We start from the raw sequence: 26255 nt of genomic DNA on the forward strand, positions 1-26255 counted from the left end.
GTAGTGGTCGGGTCAGGTTACTTCCCTTTACAAAGAAGGGGAAAGGAGGAGTCAGGTCCTGGTGGGTAGTGTCCGTGGCTGGTCCGGCTCGTCGTTCGGGAGAGGAGGCTCCGAGCAGGTCAGGGTCGGGCGCCCTGGCGGCCACAGGCAAGTGGAGCGCGGTGGAGAGGGTCTGCGGGGCGCGGAGGGGCTGCGGGGCAGCTGCGGGGCGGCAGCCACAGTGAGGAAGGAACATCGACGCAAGCGCGCGCAGAGACCCCGACGTCCCTGCCGACGCCCCCTTCTCAGACCGGTACACTGAGGTCCAAGGAGAGCGAAGAATTCTTTTGGCTGAGATCCCGCTATGATCTCGCGGCCGAGTTGGTTCCGCAGCGGGCCTATCAGCCGGGCAGGGGGCCGTCCACCTGGAGAGGTGGTCCCCAGGGCGGGGAGGGCAGCTGCCGGCGCCTCTGGGGGAGGGCAGATGGGGAGACCCCGCTGGTGCAGCGGACTCTACCCCGCTGGGGTCTGAGGCAGGGTGGTGTGGGGACAGAGGTGCGAGCGTGGTGACTGTGAGGCACCGCAGCTCAGACTCGTAGTGGGTGGGGCGGAGCCAAAAATGAACGGAATCCCGGCCAGCCTTTGGGGTCTATACAGCCCCCAGAGGAGGAGCGGGGGGGGGGTCCAGGGTCAAGGCCGCAGTAGGAGTCCCCCTTAGCTAACCTTGGACGTTTTGCCTCCGTCCAAAGCCCTCCCCCCGACCGCTTAAAGGGAATTCCCGCTGAACAAGCGTCGTCTCCCTTGCTCCTTACAACCCCATAGTTCGCGGGTTCTCCTGAGGCAGGAACGGAGCGCCCGCTCCAGCACTCCCTGGCAGCCGAGAAGAGCAATGCTCCTACTGCAGCCCGCACTTGTTCTGCGGAGGGGTGCTCCAGATGAGCCAGTGGGGCCCTAACTCTGCACCTCCAAACCCCCAGCAGTGCAGTGGGCACGGGTGCCCCAGCTGGGTCATGCCTTGGGTTTTGTAACTTGAATCCGCCTCCTCCCTCCAACCCAGCCCAGGGACTGCACCAACCAGGCAGTGTGGTTGAATTGTCAGAGCACTGTTCTCAGTCAGGCCTAAGGTATGATTGTGGCTTAGTCTCTGAGTCTCTAACTGACCTGGACCTCTCTGGGCCTTGCCTTATTCACCTGTAAAAGCAGAGTCTTGGACTAGGTGGGCCCTTCCGTTGGTTGTCTGTGTTTGAGGAGCTGGCTGTAGATATGTGAGGTGGGGGAGGGGAGAAATGAGGGCATGGTCACACGGAAGTGGAAATGGGCCTCCAATCCACCAAAGATCCCTTTTGGACACATTGGGGGCAGGGGAGGTGGGGAAGGCAGGGTGCCTCGCCCCTCTCTGGCAGTGGGCTGGCATCCTCCACTAGCCCACCTCCCTAAAAAGCCCTAGGGTAAAGCTAGACTATCAGTGGAAGAAAGCTTACCCCAGAGAGCTGCTCCCACTTCACAGATGGAGAAACAGGATCAACTGTGTGAGGCAGACTGGCCACCTGCCCTGTGATTCCCCCAGAGCCTTCTAGGGAGTGGGGCATAAGCTCCTTCCCATTTCCACAACCCTTAAGCCAAGTCCTCCAGCCCCTTTGCTTCAAGAGTTTTATTGCTAAGCATTCTGAGAAGACAGGTGGGGGGTCCCCACGTGGGAAGGCATCAATCAGGGTATTGGAATGGGGCCTAGTTCCTGGGCCTCTGGCTCTGGTGGAAAATCCAGGACCCCATGCTGGGGGCTATTCGAGAGTCTAGGAGGGATGGCAGGGACAGTAGGCCAGCTGTTCACACTGAGTCCCCTGGGTGCCTTCCTTCACACAGGCCAACAGCCGTCACCTCCAGCCTGGGCCCAACCCTGGGTGTCCGTCGTTGGAGACGCTACAGTGGTTCGGGTGCACCCTTGAAGGCAAGCCAGGGTCCTCCACAGAGACCTGTGTCTGGTAGCACAGTGCTCCCCCTCTGATAAGAAGTTCTACTTCCTAGAACCAGCCCCTGCTCCCAGTCCTGGTCTGGGGGCAGGGAGTTCATGGCCCCTTTGTAGAGCCCCCAAGCTGACTTCCACCAGGTTGCCAGTCTCTCAGCTATTCCTTGCAGCAGCCACTCCTGCCCCATGTCCCTTAGTGTGCCTCTAAAATTCAGAAGAAGGGACACACAGTTCCCCTAAAAGATGATCAGGTCTTTCATCCTGCCCAGATTGGCCTTCCTTAACTTGTTGTCATGTGTTGTTATGCTAAAAGGTGTGTGTCTCCTCCTGTGGTCTTTTAACCCTCCTGGGCACTGCCTAGTAGGAAATGTGGGGAGCTGTATGAGAGGATGCTTTGGGAGGCACATATAGTTAAGCAATAGAACCTGCCACTAACTAGCCTGTGTGACCTTGGGCAAGTCACTTAACTTCTCTGTGCCTTGGTTTTCTCAACAGCCAAATGGTGGTGATTATCCTGATGGTGATTATCTGTTCAGTTACACAGATGGGAGTTTCCAGACAGGATCCACAGCCCAGAATGGCCCTTCCAAGGCTGGTGTACTTCCCCAACTCCAAGAGGGCCCCTTCTGCTCCTTCGCTCCTGAGTGCCCTTGCATTGGGCTCCAGAGGCCAAAACAGGAGCTGACTTCCCATTAGGGCCTTCTGCGGTTCTCACAGGATGGACAATGTCCAAGGCTCCCAGAGGAAGCACCCTGGGGGCTGGCCCAGGCCCAGCCTCACGCAGCTGTGGGTGGAGACCTCAGAAGTCTGGGAGAAGGCCAGGGGCTGGAGGGGCCAGAATGTGCCCTGCACTGGGGCCCCAGCCTCATTCCTGCTCCTAACTCGCTGCTCCTTCAGAGCAGACAGATGGGCTTCAGGTTGTTCCATAGCTCCCAGCCTGCACAGCCCTGCAGCTGAGGAGGATAGGGCGGGGAGGTGTTGAGCGAGCATGAGCAGCAGCTTACCCCAAGACCCAGCGATCTGTGAGGGAGCTGGGACTGCACAGTTGTTTGCCTGACTGCTGGTCCTGGCTTTCCCCACTACAGCCCCTCCCAGGCTCCTGGCGTTGTCATGTTTGAATTCAAGGCAACTTGTATCCCCATATCTGAGATAAAGCTGACTTTTCCCATTCAATTAATGTCTTCTACACGAGTGGCTATGCCTCAAATATTCTCTAACATGATTGTTGTCAACCTTAATTTTTTTTTTTTTTTTAATTTAGAACTTTTGTTCCCGGACCAAAACATAGGCAGGGCAGAAATAAATAAACCCATAGATGGGAAGGCTGCTTTGGTTGAGACCGGGGCTGGGTACTCAGCTTCTCCCCCATCAAGAAATGAATGGTAAAAGGAATGCACACATTCTGCTCGCCTGCAGAAATCTTCCACTCCAAAGACAGTCTGCAGGTGATGCCACCCCAGAATCATACAAGGTGGAGCAGTGATTCCCCAAGTGAGGGCAGCTAAACAAGGTGATTGTAGTGGCTACCTAGATGAATAGTTTTAAAATCAATAGTCATAAATTGAAATGTGAATCAGAAAAAATATAACGTAATACATCCAACCATGACTTCTTGGTCGTTATTGCTCAGAAGGAGAGTAAGTAGTGAATTTATTTAAAGAAAAATGTTAACTAAATAATGTACAGGAGGATCACAGATATGGCAAAACTCACAAAAGTGGTTTGTATGCACAATCTAGGAGCCCAAGAAGGAACGTGAGGCATAGAGGGGAAATCTGTGCCGAGGATCCAGGGTCTGAATTAACGCCGAGTTCGGTCTTTAACCACTGCCTCTCGCTTTCTTATGGCTGCTCCATTTTGCGAGCATGTGTTACCTGCCTGCTGTGTACTAGGTGTTTGCCTGGTGTGGAGGATACCATCCTCATGGCGCTGAGTCTTGGGGGTGCTGGGAGAGCTGCCCCGGGATAGCATCGCTGAAGTGAGCTTCCAGGATGAGTGGGTGGTATGTGAAGGAAAGACAGAAGCTGTCCAGGCCCAAAGAGAAGCTTGGGGTGAGGGTGAGGTGAGGGTGAGGGTGAGGGTGAGGGTGAGGGTGGAGTGGGGGTGGAGGAAGGAAGAGATGGTGGGCTTGAGAAACCAAAAGAGGCCAGTGGGGCAGAGCAACAGGGGGAGAAGGCTTGAGATGAGACCAGAGAATCATTGGAGGCTAGATCACACTAGACCTATAAGCCAAGGCAAGGATTGTGGACATTGTCATTCATTTAGCCAGCGTTGAGCTTCTGCCCTGTGCTAGGCATGGAGGGGTGTACAAAGTCACAGAGGCTTCCCTTGAGGTGCCTAGGTCTAGTGAGAAGCTTTTGAACACATAGATGGCCTTAAGTGCTGTGATAGAGGTGTGAACCAGAGGCCAGGGAAGCACCCGGGGGAAAGGGGCTGCCTGTTCATGAGAAGGCAGTGATGTTTGAGCTGGATTTTGAAAGATGAGTAGGAGTTTGACAGGAGGGAGAGGAAAGGCATTCCCGGCAGTGGAAACAGGATGGGTAAAGGCACAGAGATATGAAAAAGTCCAGGGAGTTTGGGGATATGCCCACAACTGGAGCCACATCGGGCATTGGAAAGAGGAGAGGCCAGAGGGTCAAGTCCACAGAAGGTTTTCAGGCTCAAGCCAGAGCTGAGGTTTCATTCCACAAGCAGTGAGGAGCCAGAGACCAGGTTCAAGCAGGAGAGGATGATCCCTCTGCCAAGGTGTGTGGGCACGTTGGGTGACAGGGGAGAAGAACATGGTTACTGCTACCCAGTGGGGTGTAGAGATGGCCATGCCTGGGCCTTGGCAGGGGGCTGGAAGAGGGATCCCTTTTTATTATTCGAGAATGTGGGGGCTGTGGAGCATGCCCCTCTATGTGCCCCCAGCCTGGGCTGGCACAGTACCCAGAACAGGGACCTCTCATTACAGGGCAATGGGCTTTCCAAAAGGGTAAAGATCCCAGCCAGCTGGGCCCACGGACTGTGTCCAAAGCAAACAGGAAAAGGCCATGATGGGCCAGGCAGCGCCTCTTTCTTTGTTTGGAGTAGAGATTAGGCCAATCAGGCTTATGTGTCTTTTTGCTGCAAAGGTGGGAGAGGGCTGCAGGTCCTACAGAGTGAAACTTGTTGCAAGGGGATGCATGACCCCTGGGTGCCAGCCTTCAGGGGTACAACAGAGATGGCTTTCCTTGGCAAATTCTAGCCCTGATGAAGGGAGACTGGAAGCGCATACTTCTCACTCTCAGTCACCCTCAGGGGCTGCTGCTCCCTCTGTCACCATGCCCAAGTTGCAGCCCTCCCTCGGTACTTGGCTTCCCACTCTTGCCCCTTGGCCATCAGCCCAGGCCTAATAGGGGTGGCTGTAGGTCACTGCAATGGGAAGTCCACACTGTCCAGACCACCGCCCTGGGGGGCAGGTCTCTAGAGAGAAAGAGGGAAGTGCTGACGGCTCAGAGCACCCTTGAGCCCAAAGATGGGCACCCAGGATCCCCCTGAAGACCCTGTACAGGGATGCCTGAGTGAATTAACCTATGAACACTTACCGTCCATGCATGCATTTGTTTACCAAGCCTCCAGGTGGGCTCACTGGTTGCTGGCCCAAGACGGGGCAGGGAGTGGCTAATGAATGAGGAGCTGACAGACCAGATGAGGGAGGAGACAAGCGTGGGCCCTGAGATGCATTTGGCCCTAGCAAGAGTCTTGCCTGTCTGCCATGGTTGGAGGAGGGCTCAGAGAAGGGGGTAGACAATTCTCCCAGGGCTAAGTGGGAGTGGAGACAGGGGTGGAGATGGGCTGCAAAGACTCCAATAAGGAGTGACGCCTGAATTGACTCACTCATTCATCCATGCACCCATTCACGCCTGTGTGCATTCACTCGGCAAATATGTATTGAGCAACTACTATGTGCCAGGCACCGTGCCTAGAGCCAGTGAGCAGAAGCAGCCAGGGACCTGCTCTTATGGGGCCTGCTGTTGGTCGGGGAGACAGGCAACACTCAAATCATCACCATACAGATCAAATGGAAAATTGTGCTGAGTTATAGGGCTTTGAAGAAGAGGTTTGTGGTTCTAAGGGGCCTGACGTAGTCACGGAGGTCAGGGTGTCTTCTCTGAGAAAGACTTGAAGAATAAATAGGAAGTAACCAGGGCAAGAAGGGGGAGAAGATGATCCAAACAGAGGGAACTGCACATGCAAAGGTCCTGTGGTGGAGGGTCTGGGTGAAGGCCAGAGTGGCTGGAGTTCCGCAACAGAGGGGAGTGTGGTGAGAATGAGGTTGGGAAGTGGGCCAGCTGATAACACTTGAACTTGTGGGTGTCTTTAGAAGATTTGGTCTGAATTCCAAGAGCAAAGGGAAGGTTTTAAGCAGTGGTGCAAAATGATCCAATTTGTGTAGCAAGCTAGTTTGAGGGGGCCCAAGTGGAAGTGAGGAGTCATGAGGGTCCAGCAGTGCCCACATAAACAATGACAGTGGCTTTGACCAAGGACATGGTGAGATTGGGGGGCAGGGTGAGTTGGATGTTGGGGTGAGGGTCAGGTGATATTGAGGTCTGAGGAACTGGGCTGGCAGATGGGAAGGGTGACGATGAACATCATATTCCTGTAAGAACATATTATATTGAGCATGATAAGTAATATCTTCCTTTCTACCAAGGATAGAATGGTTGACCTCTGAGTAAGAAAGAAGGGAAGGGAAGGATTTTCAGGTTCTACTATATGGTATTTAATATGTTTTCTCATTAAATCTGTTCAACAAATCTGAGAAGTAAATACTATTATTTATGTACGAGGAAAGGGGTCTCAGAAAAGTAAAATTACCTGCCCAAGGTCATGGCTGGGAAGAGGTTAAGCCTCCACCAGCCTCCTCTCTTAAAAAAAAGAAAAAAAAAAAGGCAAAACAACTTATTTCATTCTTCTCAGTGAGCTTATAATTGAGGAAAAAGTTTTTGGCAGAAGGGAAAGGGAGGGGAACCTGGAAGAACTCCCTGCTCTGAAAGAATGCAAGGGAGGCTGGGGCCATGTCACTGAGGAGCCCTGGGCATCCATCCAACCACAGGGGTGAACCAATGTGTTCTTGACCCGAGCTAGAAACCAACTCTCCCTTTCTCTTCATCTCCCACCTCCCTGCTCCTGGGAAGTCCTTCTAACCTCCTGGACCTAACCTCGATCCTCCTGTTCTGGTGCCCACTGTCTCAGCTTGCAGGCAGATCCAAGCCACCTGGCCGCTCCCTCTCCCCACTGGGCACGAAGCCTGACGCCTGCCCTTCAGCCCTCGGTGGGCTCCCAGGAAGTCTGCAGCCTGTAACCGGACAGTTTGCTCCCAGCAGGTACCCCTGAGCTGCACTCCGCACACTGTTCCTGGATCTCCTCTCCGAAACCTGGGCAGAGTGTGTTCCCACCCAGTCCGGTGACCTTCGCCTGAGCCCTGGTTAATTTTTGCCCAGTCTGCAGGCTGTGGGGCTCCTCCCCTTCAGGGATATAAGCCTGGCCCGAGGCTGCCCTGTTCCCCACCGGTCCTGAGCCTCCCCAAGCTCCCTCTGCACCCTCACCATGGCCAAAGGATTCTACATATCCAAGGCTCTGGGCATCCTGGGCATCCTCCTGGGCGTGGCGGCCATAGCCACTATCATCGCTCTGTCTGTGCTGTATGCCCAGGAGAAGAACCAGAATGCCGGGTACGCCACCACCGTGGCCCCTACGAGCCCCGCGACCAAGCTGACAACCACCATCACCGCGTCCACCACCTTGGACCAGAGCAAGCCATGGAACCGATACCGCCTACCCACGACACTGTTGCCTGACTCCTACAGTGTGACACTGAGGCCCTACCTCACTCCCAATAAGAATGGCCTGTATATCTTCAAGGGCACAAGCATCGTCCGCTTCATCTGCAAGGCCCCCACTGACGTCATCATCATCCATAGCAAGAAGCTCAACTACACCAAAACCCAGGGGCACATGGTGGCCCTGCGGGGCGTGGGGGCCTTCTCGGCCCCCCACATCGACAGGACCGAGCTGGTAGAGCCCACGGAGTATCTGGTGGTACACCTCAAGGGCTCGCTGGAGGCAGGCAGAATGTATGAGATGGAGAGTACATTTCAGGGGGAGCTGGCCGACGACCTGGCAGGCTTCTACCGCAGCGAGTACATGGAAGGCAATGTCAAAAAGTAAGTCAGAGCTGGGTCTGCTGGGGGGCAGATCCTAGGTGCTGAGGCAGAGCTGGACCCTGGGAGCCAAGGAAGGGCTTGGGTTCGGGGCCTTTGAACCTTCGGGAGTCCTTGGCTGGCCCATCACTCCATCTGCAGCTCCGGTAGAGCAGCTACCAAGACAATCGACCCTTTCCCGGAGGGCTCCTCTATACTTTATTAGGGAGTAGGGATGAGAGATGAAAGTGCCCCTTGGATAGATAGGAAAACAGGCTCTGAGGAAAGAAATTTGCCAAGGTTTCCCAGCCAATACAGGGATGGAGCCTGCCAGGACTTTGACCCTGAGTCCAGAAGGAGCTCTGCTCTCCCACGTCAGCTGGCCTGTTGGCCTAGAGGCGGCCTGGGGGAGGTGGGGAGGGCAGGGATTAGGCCAGGCAGCATCTGTGCACCCCATCCCTGCACACCCAGCAACACCCTACAGCCCCAGCCCCACACACCCACACGGGCACAGGCATTAAGCTGGCACACCCTCTAACCCCCGCTTCGGGCAGGGTGCTGGCCACGACACAGATGCAGTCTACAGATGCCCGGAAATCCTTCCCGTGCTTTGACGAGCCGGCCATGAAGGCCACATTTAACATCACCCTCATCCACCCCAACGGATTCACGGCCTTGTCCAACATGCCGCCCAAAGGTGAGCAGGTCTGGCTGGGGCCACACATCCTCGGAAAGCAGACCCCCAGGGCTGGGGCACAGGGCAGGGAGAGGGCACAACTCCACATGCCTGCGTGCTTCCTGCCCAGGTCCCAGTGTCCCGTTTGTAGAAGACCCCAACTGGAACGTCACTGAGTTCAAAACCACGCCTGTAATGTCCACATACCTTCTGGCCTACATCGTGTGTGAGTTCACGAGTGTGGAGACAACGGAACCCAACAACGTCCAGGTATGGAGCTGAGGCCACCTATCCTTCCTCGGGATTGGTCCTGGCCTGGGACATATTCCTATTTATCCTCATCCTTGTCCCAGCCCCTGAGTTGCTAGGCAGTGTTTGAATCCCAGTTCTGAGTGATCTTGGGCAAATGCCTTAGGTTCTCTGACCCTCCGTCTCTGCATCTGAAAAGTGGGACCCTCCTCATGAAGGGAGTTCCCGACTCCTGGGTGCCAGACAGATGGTGTCTATGGCTATTGTTGTTCCCCAAAGGCCCCTGCCTGTGACTCAAGGCTCTGAAGAGACACCCCCGCCCTCTCCTCCGCTGACCAAGCCTCCCAGTTTAACCTAGTTGGTCCCCCAGCCTGCCAGGCCTTGGGACTCGGCCCACCTGCACCAGGACCCAAGAAGGGCCCCTGACCTACCTCTGTCTTCTTTGCAGGTCCGGATCTGGGCTCGGCCTAATGCAACTGCAGAGAACCATGGCAGTTATGCCCTGAACGTGACAGGTCCCATCCTAAACTTCTTTGCCAATCATTTTGATACACCCTACCCACTCCCAAAATCTGGTGAGTGAGGTACCTCGCATTGGGGGGAAGTGGATGGGTCTCCCCCCATAGCCCGAGGCCATCCCACCAACAGCCTGGACTCCCCAGACCAGGTTGCCTTGCCCGACTTCAACGCCGGTGCCATGGAGAACTGGGGGCTGGTGACCTACCGGGAGAACTCGCTGCTGTTTGACCCACAGGCCTCCTCCAGCAGCAACAAAGAGCGGGTTGTCACTGTGATTGCTCACGAGCTGGCCCACCAGGTAGCCCCCCAATCATGGGGAGTGCAGACAAAGAACGAGGGGGGCTCTGGGAGGAGACGGCACAAGTTGTGGCTCCGTCCTTGGCAGCTGAGAAGGGAAGAGTTCCACCTGGCAGGGTGTCAGGGAGGAGAGTCATGATGATGTCGGTGAAGCCGAGCTCAAGACTGGCACACTGGGAACACTCGGTGAAGGGTAGCTCTGGGTACCGTTAGTGACTGCAAGGTGCGAGTGGCTTGCCGGGCTGACCTCCCCTCCCCCACAGTGGTTTGGGAACTTGGTGACCCTGGCCTGGTGGAATGATCTTTGGCTGAACGAGGGCTTTGCCTCCTACGTGGAGTACCTGGGTGCTGACTATGCAGAGCCCACCTGGAACCTGGTGAGCCCGCTGCCCAGGGACCTCTGGGATCTGGGATGGGGGAAGACCTGGGTCACCCCCTCCCAGGCCAGTCTCCTGATGGCTGCTGGGGATTTGCAGAAAGACCTCATGGTGCCGAACGAGTTGTACCATGTGATGGCTGTGGACGCGCTGGCCTCCTCCCACCCCCTGACCACCCCTGCCAAGGAGGTCAACACACCCGCCCAGATCAGCGAGATGTTTGACTCCATCTCCTACAGCAAGGTGCTGCCCAGCCCCCACGCTGGTCCTGAGATAGTAGGGTCATGGGAAGGGAGGTGGGATCTCGGCCCACAGGGGCCCACTGAAGCTGGGGGCTCCGGGAGCACCTGTCCCAGCCCAATGGGGACACAGGGTCTCCTGCTGGCTCGGCGCAGCCTTCTGAGCCCCCTCTCCTCCACCAGGGAGCCTCGGTCATCAGGATGCTTTCTGAGTTCCTGACTGAGGACGTGTTCAGGAAGGGCCTGGCGGTGAGTACCCTTGGCCAGCCATAGGGTGGGAGGTGTTTCCTCCAAGCCCCGGCCTACCACAGAGGCTGAGTGGTAGAGCCTGGGGCAGCAGCTTTACCCTCACTGTGCCCTGTCTTTCCACAGTCCTACTTGCATGCCTTTGCCTATCAGAACACCACCTACCTGGACCTGTGGGAACACCTGCAGATGGTCAGTAACAACCAGCTCCCCTGAAGCCATTCTGTGGGGGTCCTGAGATGCTGAAAGTCCTTGGGGGCAGCACACGTGTAAGAGAATGTGCCCAGCTCCACTGCTTACCCTCCCAGGCAGGCCACCTGGAGGCTTGGTTGCTCATCTGTAAAATGGGCGCAATGATGTCTCCTTGAAGGAGGTGTTACGAGAGCCTGGGTCACGAGCCCTGGCAGGCAGCCCCCCTCACGCTACAGTGAGCTCTGTGAGGGCAGCTGAGGAGTGCCATCATCTGAGTAGCGAGGAAACGGGCTCTTATGGTTCCCAAGCCCAAGCCTTCCTCTCCCTGGAACTTTGGAGCCAGTCATTCACCTACTCAGCATTCCTGGCTGCCCTGTGCCCCAGCTGGCCCCTCCCAGACATGACTTTGCACACACCAGCACCCTCGGCGCGCTCTCTGACCCTCCTATCCAGCCTCACCTTGCATTCCTGTCCATTCAGACCCTGAGTGGCCCCTGTCTTTGGGCAAACCCTCTGACCACTCCCACCCTCCCGCCTGCCCCTCCTCCCCACCTCTCTTGAGACTCTCCCCATCATCCCCCATCATGTCTTCTCCTTCACGGCGGCCCTCACCCCTTCTCTGTGGCCCTGGTCAGCCCTACTGATCCCCCCATATGCCTGTGCTCCATGACCAGCCTGACCAGGGAGGGGAGGCCCAGGGCCTTGTCACAGAGTCACAGCTGGGCTCCAGGGCCCTCCTGGCCAGTCTCCAGCCCGACATCCATCTGCCACGAGGCCGGTCCACCTCCCACACCTCCCACAGCGTCAGTCCCTCCCCTCCGCTTCCACTGTCTTCCTTGCCCAGCCTCAGTTTCCAGCGCCTTCCTTTCTTCCGAAGCCAAGCCCTCCTCCACACCAGCAGCCCTCCAGCTCCATCTGCCCCTCCCTCTTTCCCTGAGCCCCTTCTCTCTGCAGCCCCCCTAGAGATGCCCTCTCCCTCAGCTTGCACCTTCCGACAGGGTCTTCTGCCCTCTATTTACGCTGTTCTTAGTTTTTTATTTTCTCAGTTATTAACAGATGTGGTTGGTTTTCTGTTATTATTATGAAAGCAATGCACACACATGGAAAAAGATGAAAAGAGATTTAAGACAATAACAACCACCCTAAGCCCATCCCCAGACCCTCATCCAGGTGCGTTTCCTTCACATCGCCACGACCCTCTCCTTCACGCTGCCTGTGACATGGGGACACTGGTTTTCCTTCCTCTCTGTCTCCTCTCCCTGCCTGTCCTCCCGGGTTTGTTCAGGCTGAGCCATGGGCATCCTGGGTGCCCCTCCCTGACACACACACACCTGAGGGTGGATCACAGAATGGGAGGCCACATAGATTTGCTTAATCAAAGTGGAATGAACCAGAGGCTGGGAAGCTCTTGGCTTGTCCAGCACTGGGCAGCCGAGGAGACAGAGAGCCGGGCTGGGACCCCAGCTCCTGCCTCCCAGCAAAGTGGTACCACTAAGGGGAGGCCAAGGGTGCAAGGGGAGGGTGGGTGGGTGGGAGAATGGCAGTCGCTGATGGCCGCACCATATCCCTCTGCCCAAGGCTGTAAACAATCAGTCGACCGTCAAGCTGCCAGACACCGTGCGTGCCATCATGGACCGCTGGACCCTGCAGATGGGCTTCCCTGTCATCACTGTGGACACCAAGACAGGGAGCATCTCCCAGAAGCACTTCCTCCTTGACCCCGAGTCCAACGTCACCCGCCCCTCAGTGTTCAAGTGAGCAGATGAGGTCACTGAGACAGGCGTCCTAGTGAGGGTTCTGAGGGGCAGTTGCTCTGGGACCCTCTGACCATAGCAGGGCCTGGCCCGCTGTGGCCCTGCCATAGTGGCTGTAGACAGTCTCCTTCCTGGGCCAGGAGAATGGGGGCGTTTTAGTGCCAGAGTTGGGCAGAAACTGGAAGTCCGGGCAAGGCTGTTCTTTGCTGGCAGTGCCCAAGAGCTGCCGTTTCTCACACCTGGCCTCTGGATCTCTTGTTGCAGCTACCTGTGGATTGTTCCCATCTCATCTATCAGAGATGGCAGCCTGCAGGACCACTACTGGCTTCCGGGCAACGCAAGAGGTAATCCAGCCCTGCCCTAGTGGACAGCAGCCCCATCCCATACTCCCAGCTCCTGGCCCATGTTCTGGGGTTATGGCAGGCCTCAGCCAGAGCTTCCTTCATCGTTTCATTCAACAAATGGAGCCAGCTTCTTTGGTTCTAATTTCTACGCTGTGTGACCCTGGCCAAGTTACCATCTCTCTCTGGTCTCCATTTCCCCATCTATACAATGGGGCTAGGAACAATATCTACCCCATTGAGTTGTGTGAAGGTTAAAGAGGAGGATTCCCATGAAATGTTTAAAACAGTGCCTGGCACGTAGTATGAGCAGTTCTACTCTGCCAGGCACTGAGGAAACCAAGGTCAAGGCAAGTCATCCTCTACCTAAGCCAAGGCTGCAGGTGAAGGGAAGGAAGACAAGCAGTTCAAACGTTCCAGCGCTGTGCTGAGTGCTTTAACAGAGGCATATGTGGCCTCTGGGGTACTGGGGCAGGTGGGTAGGGAGCGGGGAATAGGGAGCTTCAACTTCATGGAGAGGTCAGGAAACACTTCCTGGAGGAGGTGAGCTGAGTCAGAGTAAGAGCAGGAGTTCGCCAGGCTAATGGCAGCAGAGGGAAGCAGTCCAGGCAGAGTCAAGAGCAAGTGCGAGGCTTGAGGTAGGAGAGAGCTCGGGGACCGAGTGTGGCTCGGGCAGAGGTGCGCCCTCGGTGAAGCTGAGGTGAAGCTGAAGCGGGTCCCTGCAGGCTGCAGGAGACAATGGCTATGTCCTCGGGCCGGGAGGAGCTGGGACAGGTGGGAAGTGGGAAAGCCATTGGGTCTGACCTGCAGTTATGGAAGGATCCCCTCTGGCTGCCAGGAGAAAGGGTGGAGGGAGAGCCGTGAGGAGGGGGCACAGAGCCCCCAGGAAGAGATGAGCAGTGCTGGGGGGCTAACTGGATGGGAGGCGCTGCCTGGGTGTGATGGCACTGTTACAAGTGGAGAGGTGGGAGGAGGAGGGGGTGGAGGGGGAGAGGCCGCCTGGGGAGTTGAGTCTGAGTGGCCGGGGGTGTGCCGATGGAGTTGTCCCGGTGGATGCCACTGACCTGGCCACACAGAGCCTGTGGGAGGCAGGGCGGCCACTGAGGTTCAGAGATGGCAACTGGTCTGTCCAAGGTCCGCGGCCAGAGTCGGGCCCCGGCAGCCAGTCCTACCCCTCTTCTCCGCCCCTCTCCTTGGCGTTGGCCCAGCGGCGTGAGGGCCGGCTGCTGCCAGGCTGCAGCGGAGGCTGCTCTGCCGAGGCCTGGGTCAGGTCAGCCTGTGGCCTTCTGAGCAGCCCTGCCCAGCTCTGGTCTCTCCCCACAGCCCAGCACAATCTGTTCAAAACCAGAGCAGAAGAGTGGGTCCTGCTTAACGTCAACGTGACGGGCTATTACCAGGTGAACTACGATGAGAACAACTGGAGGAAGATTCAGAATCAGCTGCAGAGAAGACCGCTGGTGGGTACCTGCCGCCCCACCCATCCCCTGCCCGAGGCCCAGCCCCACGACGGGGTCCCAGACTGCAGGGCCTGCCCGCACCGCCAGCCCGAGGTCACACGCTCTGTTGCCCCTTCTAGACCATCCCTGTCATCAATCGGGCACAGGTCATCTACGACAGCTTCAACCTGGCCAGGTGAGTGCTCAGCCATGGAAGCCTGGAGACTTGGTGAGTGTGGTTCCATAGTGAGAGCCAGTGCTGCCTGCCGCCGTCCTCACCGTGTGCCAGGCTCAGCACCGTGGGCTCCCTGTGCTTGTGCACACCCCTCCCTTGGCCCCATGTCCCCGGAGATTGTCAGTGTCACAGCCCATACTTCCCAGAGAAGGGCTCTGAGATTCAGAGCTTGAGTACCCTGCCTGAGGTCACACATTAGCCCATGACAGCCAGACGCAGTCCTGTCCAACTCCAAAACCACAGTGCACTCCACGGCACCAAGGTTTTCCGGAGGGCTACCTATGGCCCAGGCCACCATGCTCAGTGCTAAGAAAGATACGGGAAGGACAGGATAGAAGAGATGCAGCATGGATAAACAGGCATTTATTGAGCGGCTGCTGTGTTCATGAGCACCAGTAGGTGCCAAGTTCTTAGACATAAGTGATGTCACCCATAGACATGGACATTTATGAACCAAATATGCACAGATGGCCTGAGGAGGTGGAGGGAGGAAAGACCAGAGAGCCAAGCAATCAGAGAAGAGGTGGGCAGAGTAAATAGCACAGGTTTCTTGTCTTTTTGAATTTCTGATCTGTCTCCTGTGGGCTGTGTGGCCTTAGGCAAGGCACTTTACCTCTCTGAGCCTCAGTTTCCTCACCTGTAAAATGGGGATAATGAGCAAGGAAATGTGACTGGCAGTGGGTGAGGGCCAGGCCTGGGCTGGCCTCGTTTGTGGCACCACCCAGCATCCACATCCCTCACCCCTACCCCCAGCCCCACCCCTGGTGAATGCTGGAGTTGGCTCTGTTGGGCCTCTGGGACCTCAGGCTCTAGGAGGAGGTTGGGGTTCCCACAGTGAGGCTGGACTGGATGGGGGTGCTTACTTGAGCCCCTCTGTCTGTTCCCAGTGCCCGTATAGTCCCTGTCACCCTGGCGCTGAACAACACCCTCTTCCTGAAAAACGAGACAGAGTACATGCCCTGGCAGGCCGCCCTGAGCAGCCTGAGGTACTTCAAGCTCATGTTCGACCGATCCGAGGTCTACGGCCCCATGAAGGTACAGAGGGGCATGGCAGGGTTCAAGGACCAATTCCCCAGTGCCTGAAATTATACCATAAGGAAGTGAATAGAAACATTGCCTGGAATGGTGAAACACGCCAAGTCCTTGGCAGTGGTGAGAGAGTAGGAGGGATGTAGTGTGAAGGGAGCAGGGATTGAGAAGGTGAGCAGGTTGGGCACAGCAAAGAAAGGACACAGACTTCTAGCAAGGTTTGCTTGATTTGGAAATTAGCAAATCCTTCTTTCAGAAGGCAACAGAAAAAGCCACAGAACAGGAAGGGGGTGGGAGTGAGGGAGAAGGCCTTTTACCAGCTGTGTGGACTCAGGCAATCCTCTTCAGACCCAGAGAACCCCTCTGTGAAAGGAGCGGGCCTGTGCCTGCCTAGCCTGCCCTAAGGGCCTGGAGGGGGATGCCGATGTTAACAGTTTTGAAGCTTGGGGGCACGGGCAGGGAGGATCAGAGGGAAGCTGCTTGCTCTGGATCCATAGCTGAACCCATAAGGATGTTCATTGAAGTGTGGTTTATAAAAGACAAGAAAACCAAAAATACTCCAATGTCCAACAGTTGGAGTTGGTTAAGTAAACTAGAATATCCATTTGATGGGATATTATGTAGTCATTAAAAATGTTTTTCACATGATTAACTAACTGTTATGGTAAATGAGGTTTTAACTCACTTTAAACTCATTAACCTACCTACACCTTGGATTCACCCCATCCTCCTAATGTAGTAAAATCACAGTATTTGGTCAACTCAGTATTCAGCATTTACTTTATGTGATTATTTAAATATCATTCTCCACTGAGCCACATAAAGTACCATGTTTGTGTCTCCTTTTTTATACATCTTATACAAATGTATCAGATAATACATTAATTTTGCTTTTTCCTGGAGGCATCCCTCCTGGTGCCCTCTGTCGGCCTGCTCCCTTCTAGAACTGCTACTCAGCTCCCATGCTGGGAGGCTCTCCATTGTTGCATCTCTTGTTTCCTGAACCCATGGATTCTTCCTTGAGTTTTCTCTCTATTAGGGGAGCACATCTTCCAGTTTTGGAGAAAGGGTTCATAAGAGGTGGATTTTTTCAGGTAGATTGTCTGAAATGTCTTTATTCCACCTTCACACTGCATTGAGAGTTTGCTTGGGTTTAGAAGTTTCTAGGTTGAGGGACTTCCCTGGCGGTCCAGTGGTTAGGACTCTGTGCTTCCACTGTAGGGGGAATGGGTTCAATCCCTGATCAGGGAACTAAGATCCCACATGCCTCGCAGCATGGCCAAAAAAATTAAAAAAAAAAAAAAAGTAGTTTCTATTTTGGAAATTATTCCTCAGGAAATTTCAGGTCTTGCTCCATTGACATCAAACCTCTCATGTTTCTGTTGAGAAGCCCAGGGCCTTTCTTATTTCCAGTTCTTTGAATGTGGCCAGGTTCCCCTTCTGGAAGCTGTGGGCTCTTCTCTCCATGCTGGTGGTCCTTCATGCAGGCCTTTCTTATCCTTCTACATTTTCAACCTGGACAACTTTGCATTGCTCCTTTAAACTTTCTTCCTCTCCTTTTTCCCCCGGTTCTCTCTTTCTGGGACACTTGTTAATCCAATTCACTGCCCTTACATTGGTCCTCTAGTTTTCTTCTCTCCTATTTTCCGGCTTGTTGACTTCTTGTTCTGACCTCTGGGATATGCCCTCAGTTTAGCACACCGCCTCTCCTCATTTTTTTCTATCATATATTTAAGTTTCCAAGTGCTATTCCTGGCTCCAGCGTCCTATGCAATATCTTCCCTGAACTCTTGGAAGATATTTATCATAGGCTTTTATGAAGTTTTCTTTTTCTTTCACTGACTTGTTTCCTCCAAGTCTTCTGTCTGTTTTGATCTCCTCTTTCAAGTTGGAAGCTGAGCTGCCCCTTTGAATTTGAGAGTGAGGCAGTGGTTGAAAGCTCCACGAGGAGGTGGAGTTTGTCACCTGCAGTCTTGTTATGGGGTGACTAAGTAACTCCTCGTGGGGACCCTCAAAAATTAATATCTGTGACTGTGTTCCCTTGAGACCATTCAGTCTCCAGAGTGATCCTCTGTCTTGTGCAGTTTAGGCTCACTTTCTGGGATCAGGGTGGGGAAGGAAACTGGGGGGGTACCTCCATTTAGGCTGTAAACTTTCACCTCTGGCCCTCTCTGCAATTCAGCAACCCTCCCACTGTGTCTGGGGACCCTAGTGCTGAGCCCCTCTGATTCAGCCTTACTCATGGGAGAGGGAGGGGTGTTGCTTGAGGCAGGGAGGGAAGTGGGCGCTTGAGGGTTTAATTAGTCCCTCTACAGACTTGGACTCCATTGCCCTGTTCACAGCCCGGCCTCACTCCTGTCCCCTGCACACCCATCCCTCTAATCCCGAGCCTCGCCACAGCAAGTCTCCTTGCTTCTGTCTCCATCTCCCCCATGGCAGGTGCTCTGCTGCAGACCCCCGCCTTGGCCAAGCCTGTTCCATCTCCCTCTCTCCACCTCCCAGCTCCTACACTGTGTGGCCGTCTCATCCACTGTTGTTTCCTTTCCAATTCTCTTTGCTCTTGGGGGTTTATTCCTTTAACGTTTGGATGCGGATTCTGGTTGACACACATGATAATCTACTCTACTGAACCAGCGTCTGCAAAGGAATTTAGTAACATAGGTTGGGCCTTACACGACAATGCCAGCTAAAAGAACAGCATGCAGAATTGTAGATATGCTGGGTAGAAAAGAGAAAGGAAGGGGCAAACTCACCAATTTGGGAGTCATGGATTTGGTAAGTTCTGGGGTGGTTAGTATTTTCTGCCTATGCTTTACAGTGTTTTCTAAATTCCCCACAATAAAGGCAGAATACTTATGATCAGGTGGTGGGGGATGGTAGGCCCTAAAACTATATTAGGAAATGGTGATACTTAGACATCAGTGTCAGAACTGGTTGAGGAGAAAGAATCTCAGATCAGTCATCTGAGACCTGAACTAGCGCCGGCTCCTTTGACCACTATCTGGCCTTGGGCGAGGCCCTTAGCCTCTGGCCTCTTGCTTCTGTAGCCATTAGCCCTTGCTACACTTGCCCACCCACATCAGAGGCTCCGTGGGGCTCCAGGTGGGTCAGGCATGAGTCTCTTCTTTGAGGCTGTTCATGTTTTCTTTTTCCCAGAATTACCTCAGGAATCAGGTTGAACCCCTCTTCCTATATTTTGGAAATCTCACCCAAAACTGGACTATGCGCCCAGAAAGCCTGATGGACCAGTGAGTATGACCTCTCTTGGGCCTGGAGATCACAGGTGGCCCAGGCACCCTGACCTGGGAACTCCAGAGCAAGTCCTAGCAGCATTCTCCTCTGAAGTTCCCAACTCCTGGCTGGACCAGGGCCACCAGTCAGGGAGAGACCCACCCACCCACTAGGAATAGGGAGCCCTGCCCTGAGGCTCTATGTGGCCTCTTTGTACAAAGGACCAAACTGAAATTTCAAGGTCCCCTCACCGGCATTGTTATTCAGATTCTAGGTGTTGAAGGTGGGGCTGGAGTCTGTGCCCACCCTCCCTGGGCTGCCCAAGGCAAGAAGCAAAGAGGGGGACCCAAAGGGCGGGAGGGCTGCAACCTTAGAGCCCCAGCCCTGCTGCCCTTCCTGGAGTTGTGTGTCAGCAGGGGAGTCTTTGCCAGAGTCAGAGCCAGGCATGCTGACAGATTGTCACCCCTGGGGCAGGTACAATGAGATTAATGCCATCAGCACTGCCTGCTCCAATGGGCTGCCTAAGTGTGAGGAGCTGGCCAAGAACCTTTACAACCAGTGGATGAAGAACCCCCAAAATAACCCGTGAGTGTGTCCCCTGCTTGTCTCCTGATCTTTATCTGTCCCTCAAGCTCACAGCCCTGCCCTCATCAGACCCTCGTCCTGCCCTCCCTGCTGCTACTCTACCCCTGACACCCTGACCCCACACCAGGATCCATCCCAACCTGCGGTCCACCATCTACTGCAACGCCATCGCCCAGGGCGGCCAGGAAGAGTGGGACTTCGCCTGGAGGCAGTTACGAGAAGCCCGACTGGTTAATGAAGCTGACAAACTCCGCTCAGCGCTGGCCTGCACCAACCAGGTCTGGCTCCTGAACAGGTGAGGACCAGAGCTGGACGGGGCTGGGTGAGTTCCCCTCCCCGCCGGGGACCAGGCTCCCAATGTGGGGGAGAAAGAACCAGCCAGGCGCCCACACTCTCCTCCGTGGGATCCTCGCAAACCTGTGCAGTGGAGCAGTGTGTTTCCCAGTTTTACAGATGAGGACACTGAGGCTCAAAGAAGCAAAACAACTTGCCCAAAGTCTAGAAGCTTTACTAAGTGAGAAAAACAAGATTTGAATCTGGATCTGGGTCCACGTCCTGTGCTTTTAACTGCTGCAGTCTCCTAGCCTTTACCTCTCTGTCAAGGGCTGTGGTGCACCTGGACCTGAGGCCTTCTGGACATCCAGCTGGGCACCCCCCAAACCCTTGGATGAGGGCTCCTGGCTCCCACTGTGTGCCTCATATGCCATCTTCTGTACTTCAGTAAAGAAGAGCTACCCTCAATGTCAAAGACAGGAGTGGCCATCCTACCTGGTGCAGCGCTTACCCCTTCCTTCGTTCATTCATCGTCAGATATTTATCAAGCACTTGGTCTATGTCAGTATGATACCTAGCATAGCCAGTGACCCTGCTTAGGGGACTCAGTGTCCCATCTACAGGAGGGCGGTGGGACCGAGGAGTCTTTAACCCGCAGCATGCTGAAGGCATGTTGAGAGGTTGCAGGAGAGGTGTGTGGGGTGGAGGGCAGGGTCCTTTTACTTATTACGCAGCATGTTGTCCTCACAGGTACCTGAGTTACACCCTGAACCCAGACCTCATCCGGAAGCAGGATGCCACCTCCACCATTAACAGCATTGCCAGCAACGTCCTCGGGCAATCTCTGGCCTGGGACTTTGTCCAGAGCAACTGGAAGAAAATCTTTCAGGAGTGAGTCTGCTGAGAGCATGTTAGGGGAAGCGCACACCAAGGCTGCGTCCCCTGGGGGTGGGCTGTGTGCACCAGACCCTGTAGGGTTGGGAGTGGACGGTAGACACTGCATCGGAGTGGTCCAAAAAGAACCCAGCTTGAGGTCGGGAAGGGACAGGAATTGAAAGATGTGGCAGCGGGGCACAGCCGTCCCTTTTCCCACTTGGGGGAAAGAAAGTCTGGCTGGTGGGAATGTTCTCTGAAGAGATGGGAGCAAGGACACTGCAATCAAACCTGTGTTCAAGTCCCTAGTGGTGTCTCCTTGGACATGTCATTTCATCACATCTACGAGATAGGGACAGTCACAGGGTCCTGTGTCGCCTGCCAGTCACTGAACGTTGGTTCCTGGCCCCCCTCACGGTTCCTCTCTCTCCCTGCCCTGCAGTTACGGCGGTGGTTCCTTCTCCTTCTCCAACCTCATCCAGGCTGTGACCCGAAGATTCTCCACTGAGTTCGAGCTGCAGGAGGTAAGAAGCCCCGGACCTTGGGGCAGCACCCAGAGGCCCATCCCCAGTCTCAAGGGACAGCTGCCACTCAGCTCCCACCGCATGTGTTCACAAGGCAGCGGGGCTCCATGTGGTCAGGCCTTCCTCATGTACAGGGGAAACTGGGTATCCAGACTTTCTAAATGTCACAATTCAATCACAGATATTCATCTTGGAATTTTTGTATAGGCAAAAGGTAAAGAGAATAATATAATGAACCTCCACGTACCCGTTACTCAGATTGAACAATTGTTAACATTTGCTGACACTTTTTTGGGGTGGACAGTTTTCAAGCTAATCACTGATATTATATAATTTCACCTATAAACACTTTAGTCATATCTAAAATAAAGGAATTTAAAAACATAATCTATCATTAGCAAATACAAGAAAATTAACAATGCCTTACTATCATCTTATACCCAGGCCATTTTCAAATTCTGTCTTTTTTTTTTTTTTTGGCCGTGCCACAGCCGCTTGTGGGATCTTAGTTCCCTGACCAGCAATTGAACCTGTGCCCCCTGCATTGGGAGCACAGAGTCTTAACCACTGGATCACGAGGGAAGTCCCCTATGTTCATGTTTTTGAGTGAACCTCTGTTTTTAGTTCTTGTGGGTGTACACCTAGGAGTGGAATTGCTAGGTCATTTGGTAACTGTGTTTAACTTTTTGAGAAACTGCCAAAATGTTTTCCAAAGCAACTGCACCAACTTACATTCCCACCAGCAATGTATGAAGGTTCCAATTTCTTTATGTTTGGGGGAGAATTGTTATTTTCCTTTTTTAAAAAATTATAGCCATCCTACTGGGTGCAAAGTGGTATCTCACTGTGGTTATGAGTGGCATTTCTCAGATGACTAATGATGTTGAGCATCATTTCATGTGCTTCTTGGCCGTTTGTATATCTTCTTTGGAGAAATGTCTATTCAAATCCTTCACTCATTTTTTTTTTAAAAAAATATTTATTTATTTATTTTTGGCTGCATTGGGTCTTCATTGCTGTGCGTGGGCTTTCTCTAGTTGCGGCGAGTGGGGGCTGCTCTTCGTTGTGGTGCACCAGCTTCTCATTGTGGTGGCTTCTCTTGTTGTGGAGCATGGGCTCTAGGCACGCGGGCTCAGTAGTTGTGGCTCGTGGGCTCTAGAGCACAAGCTCAGTAGTTGTGGCACGCGGGCTTAGTTGCTCTGCGGCATGTGGGATCTTCGCGGACCAGGGCTCGAACCCGTGTCCCCTGCCTTGGCAGGCGGATTCTTAACCACTGTGCCACCAGGGAAGCCCCCTTCACTCAGTTTTTAATTGGTGTATTTGTCTTTTTATTGTTGAGTTACAAGAGTTCTTTATATATTCTGGATACCAGGCCCTTATTAGACAAATGATTTGCAAATATTTTCTCCCATTTTGTGGATTGTCTTTTCAGTTTCTTGATAGTGTCTTTGATACACAAAGTTTTCGATTTTTAAAAAAATATTTATTTATTTATGGCTGCATTGGGTCTTCATTGCTGCACGTGGGCTTTCTCTAGTTGCGGCAAGCTGGGGCTACTCTTCGTTGTGGTGCGCGGGCTTCTTGCTGCGGTGGCTTCTCTTGTTGTGGAGCACGGGCTCTAGGCACGAGGGCTTCAGTGGTTGTGGCACGTGGGCTCAGTAGTTGTGGCTCACAGGCTCTAGAGCACAAGCTCAGTAGTCGTGGTGCAGGGGCTTAGTTGCTCCGGGGCATGTGGGATCTTCCCGACCCAGGGATCGAACCCATGTCCCCTGCATTGGCAGGTGGATTCTTTACCACTGAGCCACCAGGGAAGTCCAAAAGTTTTTTATTTTGATGAAGTCTAACTTTCTATTTTTCTTTTGTTGCTTGTGCTTTATGTGTCATATATAAGAAACAATTACCTAATCCTAGGTCACAAAGATTTACACCTATGCTTTTTACTAAGATTCTTATCATTTTAGCTCTTACATTTAGGAGTGATCAATTTTGACTTAATTTTTGTACATGGTGTAAGGCAGAGGTCCAATTTCATCCCTTTGCATGTGGCTATCCAGTTGTCCCAGTACCATTTATTAAAAGGACTATTCCTTTTATTTGTAATATCATTAATTTATTAAAAAATTTTATTGGAGTATAGTTGATTTACAATGTTGTGTCAGTTTCAGGTGTACAGCAAAGTGATTCAGTTATACATATACATATATTCATTCTTTTTCAGATTCTTTTCTCATATAGCTTATCACAGAATATTGAGTAATGCTCCCTGTGTTATACAGTAGGTCCTTGCTGGTTATCTATCTTATATATAGTGGTGTGTGTATATTAATCCCAAGGTCCTGATTTATCTCTCCTGGCCCCCATGTTTCCCCTTTGGTAAGCATAAGTTTGTTTTTGATATCTGTAAGTCTGTTTCTGTTTTGTAAATAAGTTCATTTGTATCATTTTAAAAAAATAGATTCCACATATAAATGTTATCTATGATATTTTTCTTTCTCTGTCTGACTTACTTCATTTAGTATGATAATCTCTAGGTCCATCCATGTTGCTGCAAATGGCATTATTTCATTCTTTTTTATGGCTGAGTAATATTCTATTGTAGATATGTACCACATCTTCTTTATCCATTCCTCTGTTGATAAAAGGACTATTCTTTCACCCATTGAATGATCTTGGCACCTTTGTTGAAAATCATTTGACTATAAATTTTAGGGTCTATTTCTGGACTCTCAATTCTATTTCATTGATCTGTTTGTCTTTATGCTAGTACACATTGTCTTAGTTATCATAGATTTGTAGTGAGTTTTGAAATCGGGATTGTGGGCCCTCCAACTTTGTTCTTTTTCAAGATCATTTGGCTATTCTGAATCTTTGCATTTCTTTATGAATTTTAGGATCAGCTTGCCAATTTCTGCAAAAAAATACAGTTGGAATTTTGATAGAGATTGTATTGAATCTGTAGATCAATTTGGGAAGTATTTCCATGTTAGTAATATTAAAACTACCAATCCATTAACACAGATTTATTTGTCATTATTTTTCCTTTTATTTAGGTCTTCTTAATTTTTCTCAACAATATTTTATAGTTTTCAGCATACTGGTCTTGCACTTCTTTTGTCAAATTTATTCCTAAGTATTTTATTCTTTTTGATGCTATTGTAAATGGAACTGTTTTCTTAATTTCTTTTTCAGATTTTTCACAACTAGTGTATAGAAATACAATTGATCTTTGTATATTGCTCTTATATCCTGCAACCTTGTTGAACTCATAAGTTTTAACAGTTGTGCTTTTTTATTTTTCGATTCCTTGGGATTTTCTGTATACAAAATCGTGTCATCTGCAAATAGAGATAGTTTACTTCTTCCTTTCTGGATGCTTTTAATTTCATTTTCTTGCCTAATTGCCCTCGCTACAACCTCCAGTACTAATACATCTTTTAATCTGTAGCATCTCTTTAAAAAAATAACCAACAAAAAAACATTTATTTGCTCAAGCAACTGGGCCATTTGTACTATAGAAATGGCCACATTTTGAATTTGGCTGGTTGCTTCCTTGTGGTGTCTGTTTAATTTGTTCCTCTCTCCTCCCTTGATTGGATTGAGATTGTAATTCATTTAAAAACTGAGGATCAACTCAATAAGAACCTCACAATGAAGATTAAATACCTGTAGGAGCCAGGCTGAACCTTGGGGCAGTCTTTTTTTTTTTTTAATAAATTTATTTATTTTTGGCTGTGTTGGGTCTTTGTTGCTGCATGCAGCCTTTCTCTAGTTGCAGCAAGCAGGGACTATTCTTAGTTGTGGTGCGCGGGCTTCTCACTGCAGTGGCTTCTCTTGTTGCAGAGCGCGGGCTCTCGGCGTGCGGGCCTGCTTCAGTAATTGTGGCTCGCGGGCTCTAGAGTGGAGGCTCAGTAGTTGTGCCTCGCGGGGTCTAGAGTGGAGGCTCAGTAGTTGTGGCGCATGGGCTTAGTTACTCCGAGGCATGTGGGATCTTCCTGGACAAGGGCTTGAACCCGTGTCCCTTGCATTGGGAGGCGGATTCTTAACCACTGCACCATGAGGGAAGCCCAGGGCTGTCATTTTTGACCCCTGCCAGGGAGAGGGAAGGACTGGCCCTGCCTGTCCTGGAGAACAGGCTGTGGTCCCCATTCCCATGTTAGGGGCCCTAACATGGAGAGGGAGGACAGAGGATCTGGCAGCTCTCTCCTCAGGGCTGTGTTAGAGACCTAACCAGGGGCTCAGAATTATCCTTTTCCTCGCAGCTGGAGCAGTTCAAGAAGAACAACATGGATGTAGGCTTCGGCTCAGGCACCCGGGCTCTGGAGCAAGCCCTGGAGAAGACCAAAGCCAACATCAAGTGGGTGAAGGAGAACAAGGAGGTGGTGTTAAAGTGGTTCACAGAACACAGCTAAATAGTCCCTGGTGCTTACAGTCACCTGGCCCCCATGTAAGATGCCCACGTGTGTCTATCCAAGTGGCTCACGGTAGGGCCCCCATTCCTGAAGCCTGAGGCACCCGTGTCATCCCCTTAGGAACAGAGTCTCTGGCCCATGTTCTCTCCACTCTGCCCAGGGGGCCAATCCAGTTTCTGATGGCCAGACTGTCCAAGTGCCTCCCAGCCCCTGCCCCTCATGCCAACCCCACCCCAGGCCTGGCATGGCTCCTGTCACCCAGGGCCCTGGGGCTGATCTCAGGGAAGTCCAGCTCAAGGGCCAGATGAGCAGAGGCCCTTGATGGATGATGGACTGCCTTGGAGGGCTGCCCTGTGCCCTCTCTCACCCTCCCATAAAGACCCTGAACCTGAGGAGTCAACAGAGCACCAGATCTGTATATTTTTTTCTAAGATAAAATATAAATAAAGGATTTCTAGATGAGCTTCCAGACTCATTACTAAACTAGAGCAGGAGTGGATCTGCACAACAGCTAGAGAACCTGGGGTGCGTGGGGGCCTTGGACCCCCAGGAAACATAGGAAGGAAGAAGTACCCAGCCTGCCGGTCCTTCCTAGAACACCTGTATGGCAGTGTCTGCCTGCAGTGTTCATTTCATTGGCAGGATTGAGACTCTGGGTGCT

General features: G+C 52.6%; 1 protein-coding gene across 2 annotated transcripts; it reads left to right on the plus strand.

Moving 5' to 3' along the window:
• Positions 1-26056, plus strand: ANPEP (alanyl aminopeptidase, membrane). Of its 2 annotated transcripts, XM_089906810.1 has the most exons (21): positions 1-147; positions 7163-8133; positions 8664-8806; positions 8916-9055; positions 9483-9609; positions 9697-9851; positions 10114-10227; positions 10327-10470; positions 10650-10715; positions 10839-10904; positions 12483-12658; positions 12923-13002; positions 14323-14456; positions 14576-14631; positions 15558-15705; positions 18856-18947; positions 19405-19515; positions 19643-19810; positions 20539-20679; positions 21104-21185; positions 25445-26056. In XM_089906810.1, exons 2-21 carry the CDS (start codon positions 7517-7519, stop codon positions 25592-25594), a joined length of 2910 nt encoding a protein of 969 aa, XP_089762936.1. In that variant the 5' UTR covers positions 1-147; positions 7163-7516; the 3' UTR covers positions 25595-26056. The 2 variants fall into 2 exon arrangements, with proteins under 2 accessions (XP_089762936.1, XP_022419728.2); XM_022564020.3 differs by lacking the exon at positions 1-147 and having other exon boundaries at positions 4091-8133.
• The last annotated feature ends 199 nt before the right edge of the window (positions 26057-26255 follow it).

This window comes from Delphinapterus leucas, chromosome 2 (assembly GCF_059928025.1).
Source record: "Delphinapterus leucas isolate spDelLeu-1000000601 "Yukka" chromosome 2, BTC_Dleu_Yukka2, whole genome shotgun sequence".
Taxonomy (NCBI): Eukaryota; Metazoa; Chordata; class Mammalia; order Artiodactyla; family Monodontidae; genus Delphinapterus; species Delphinapterus leucas.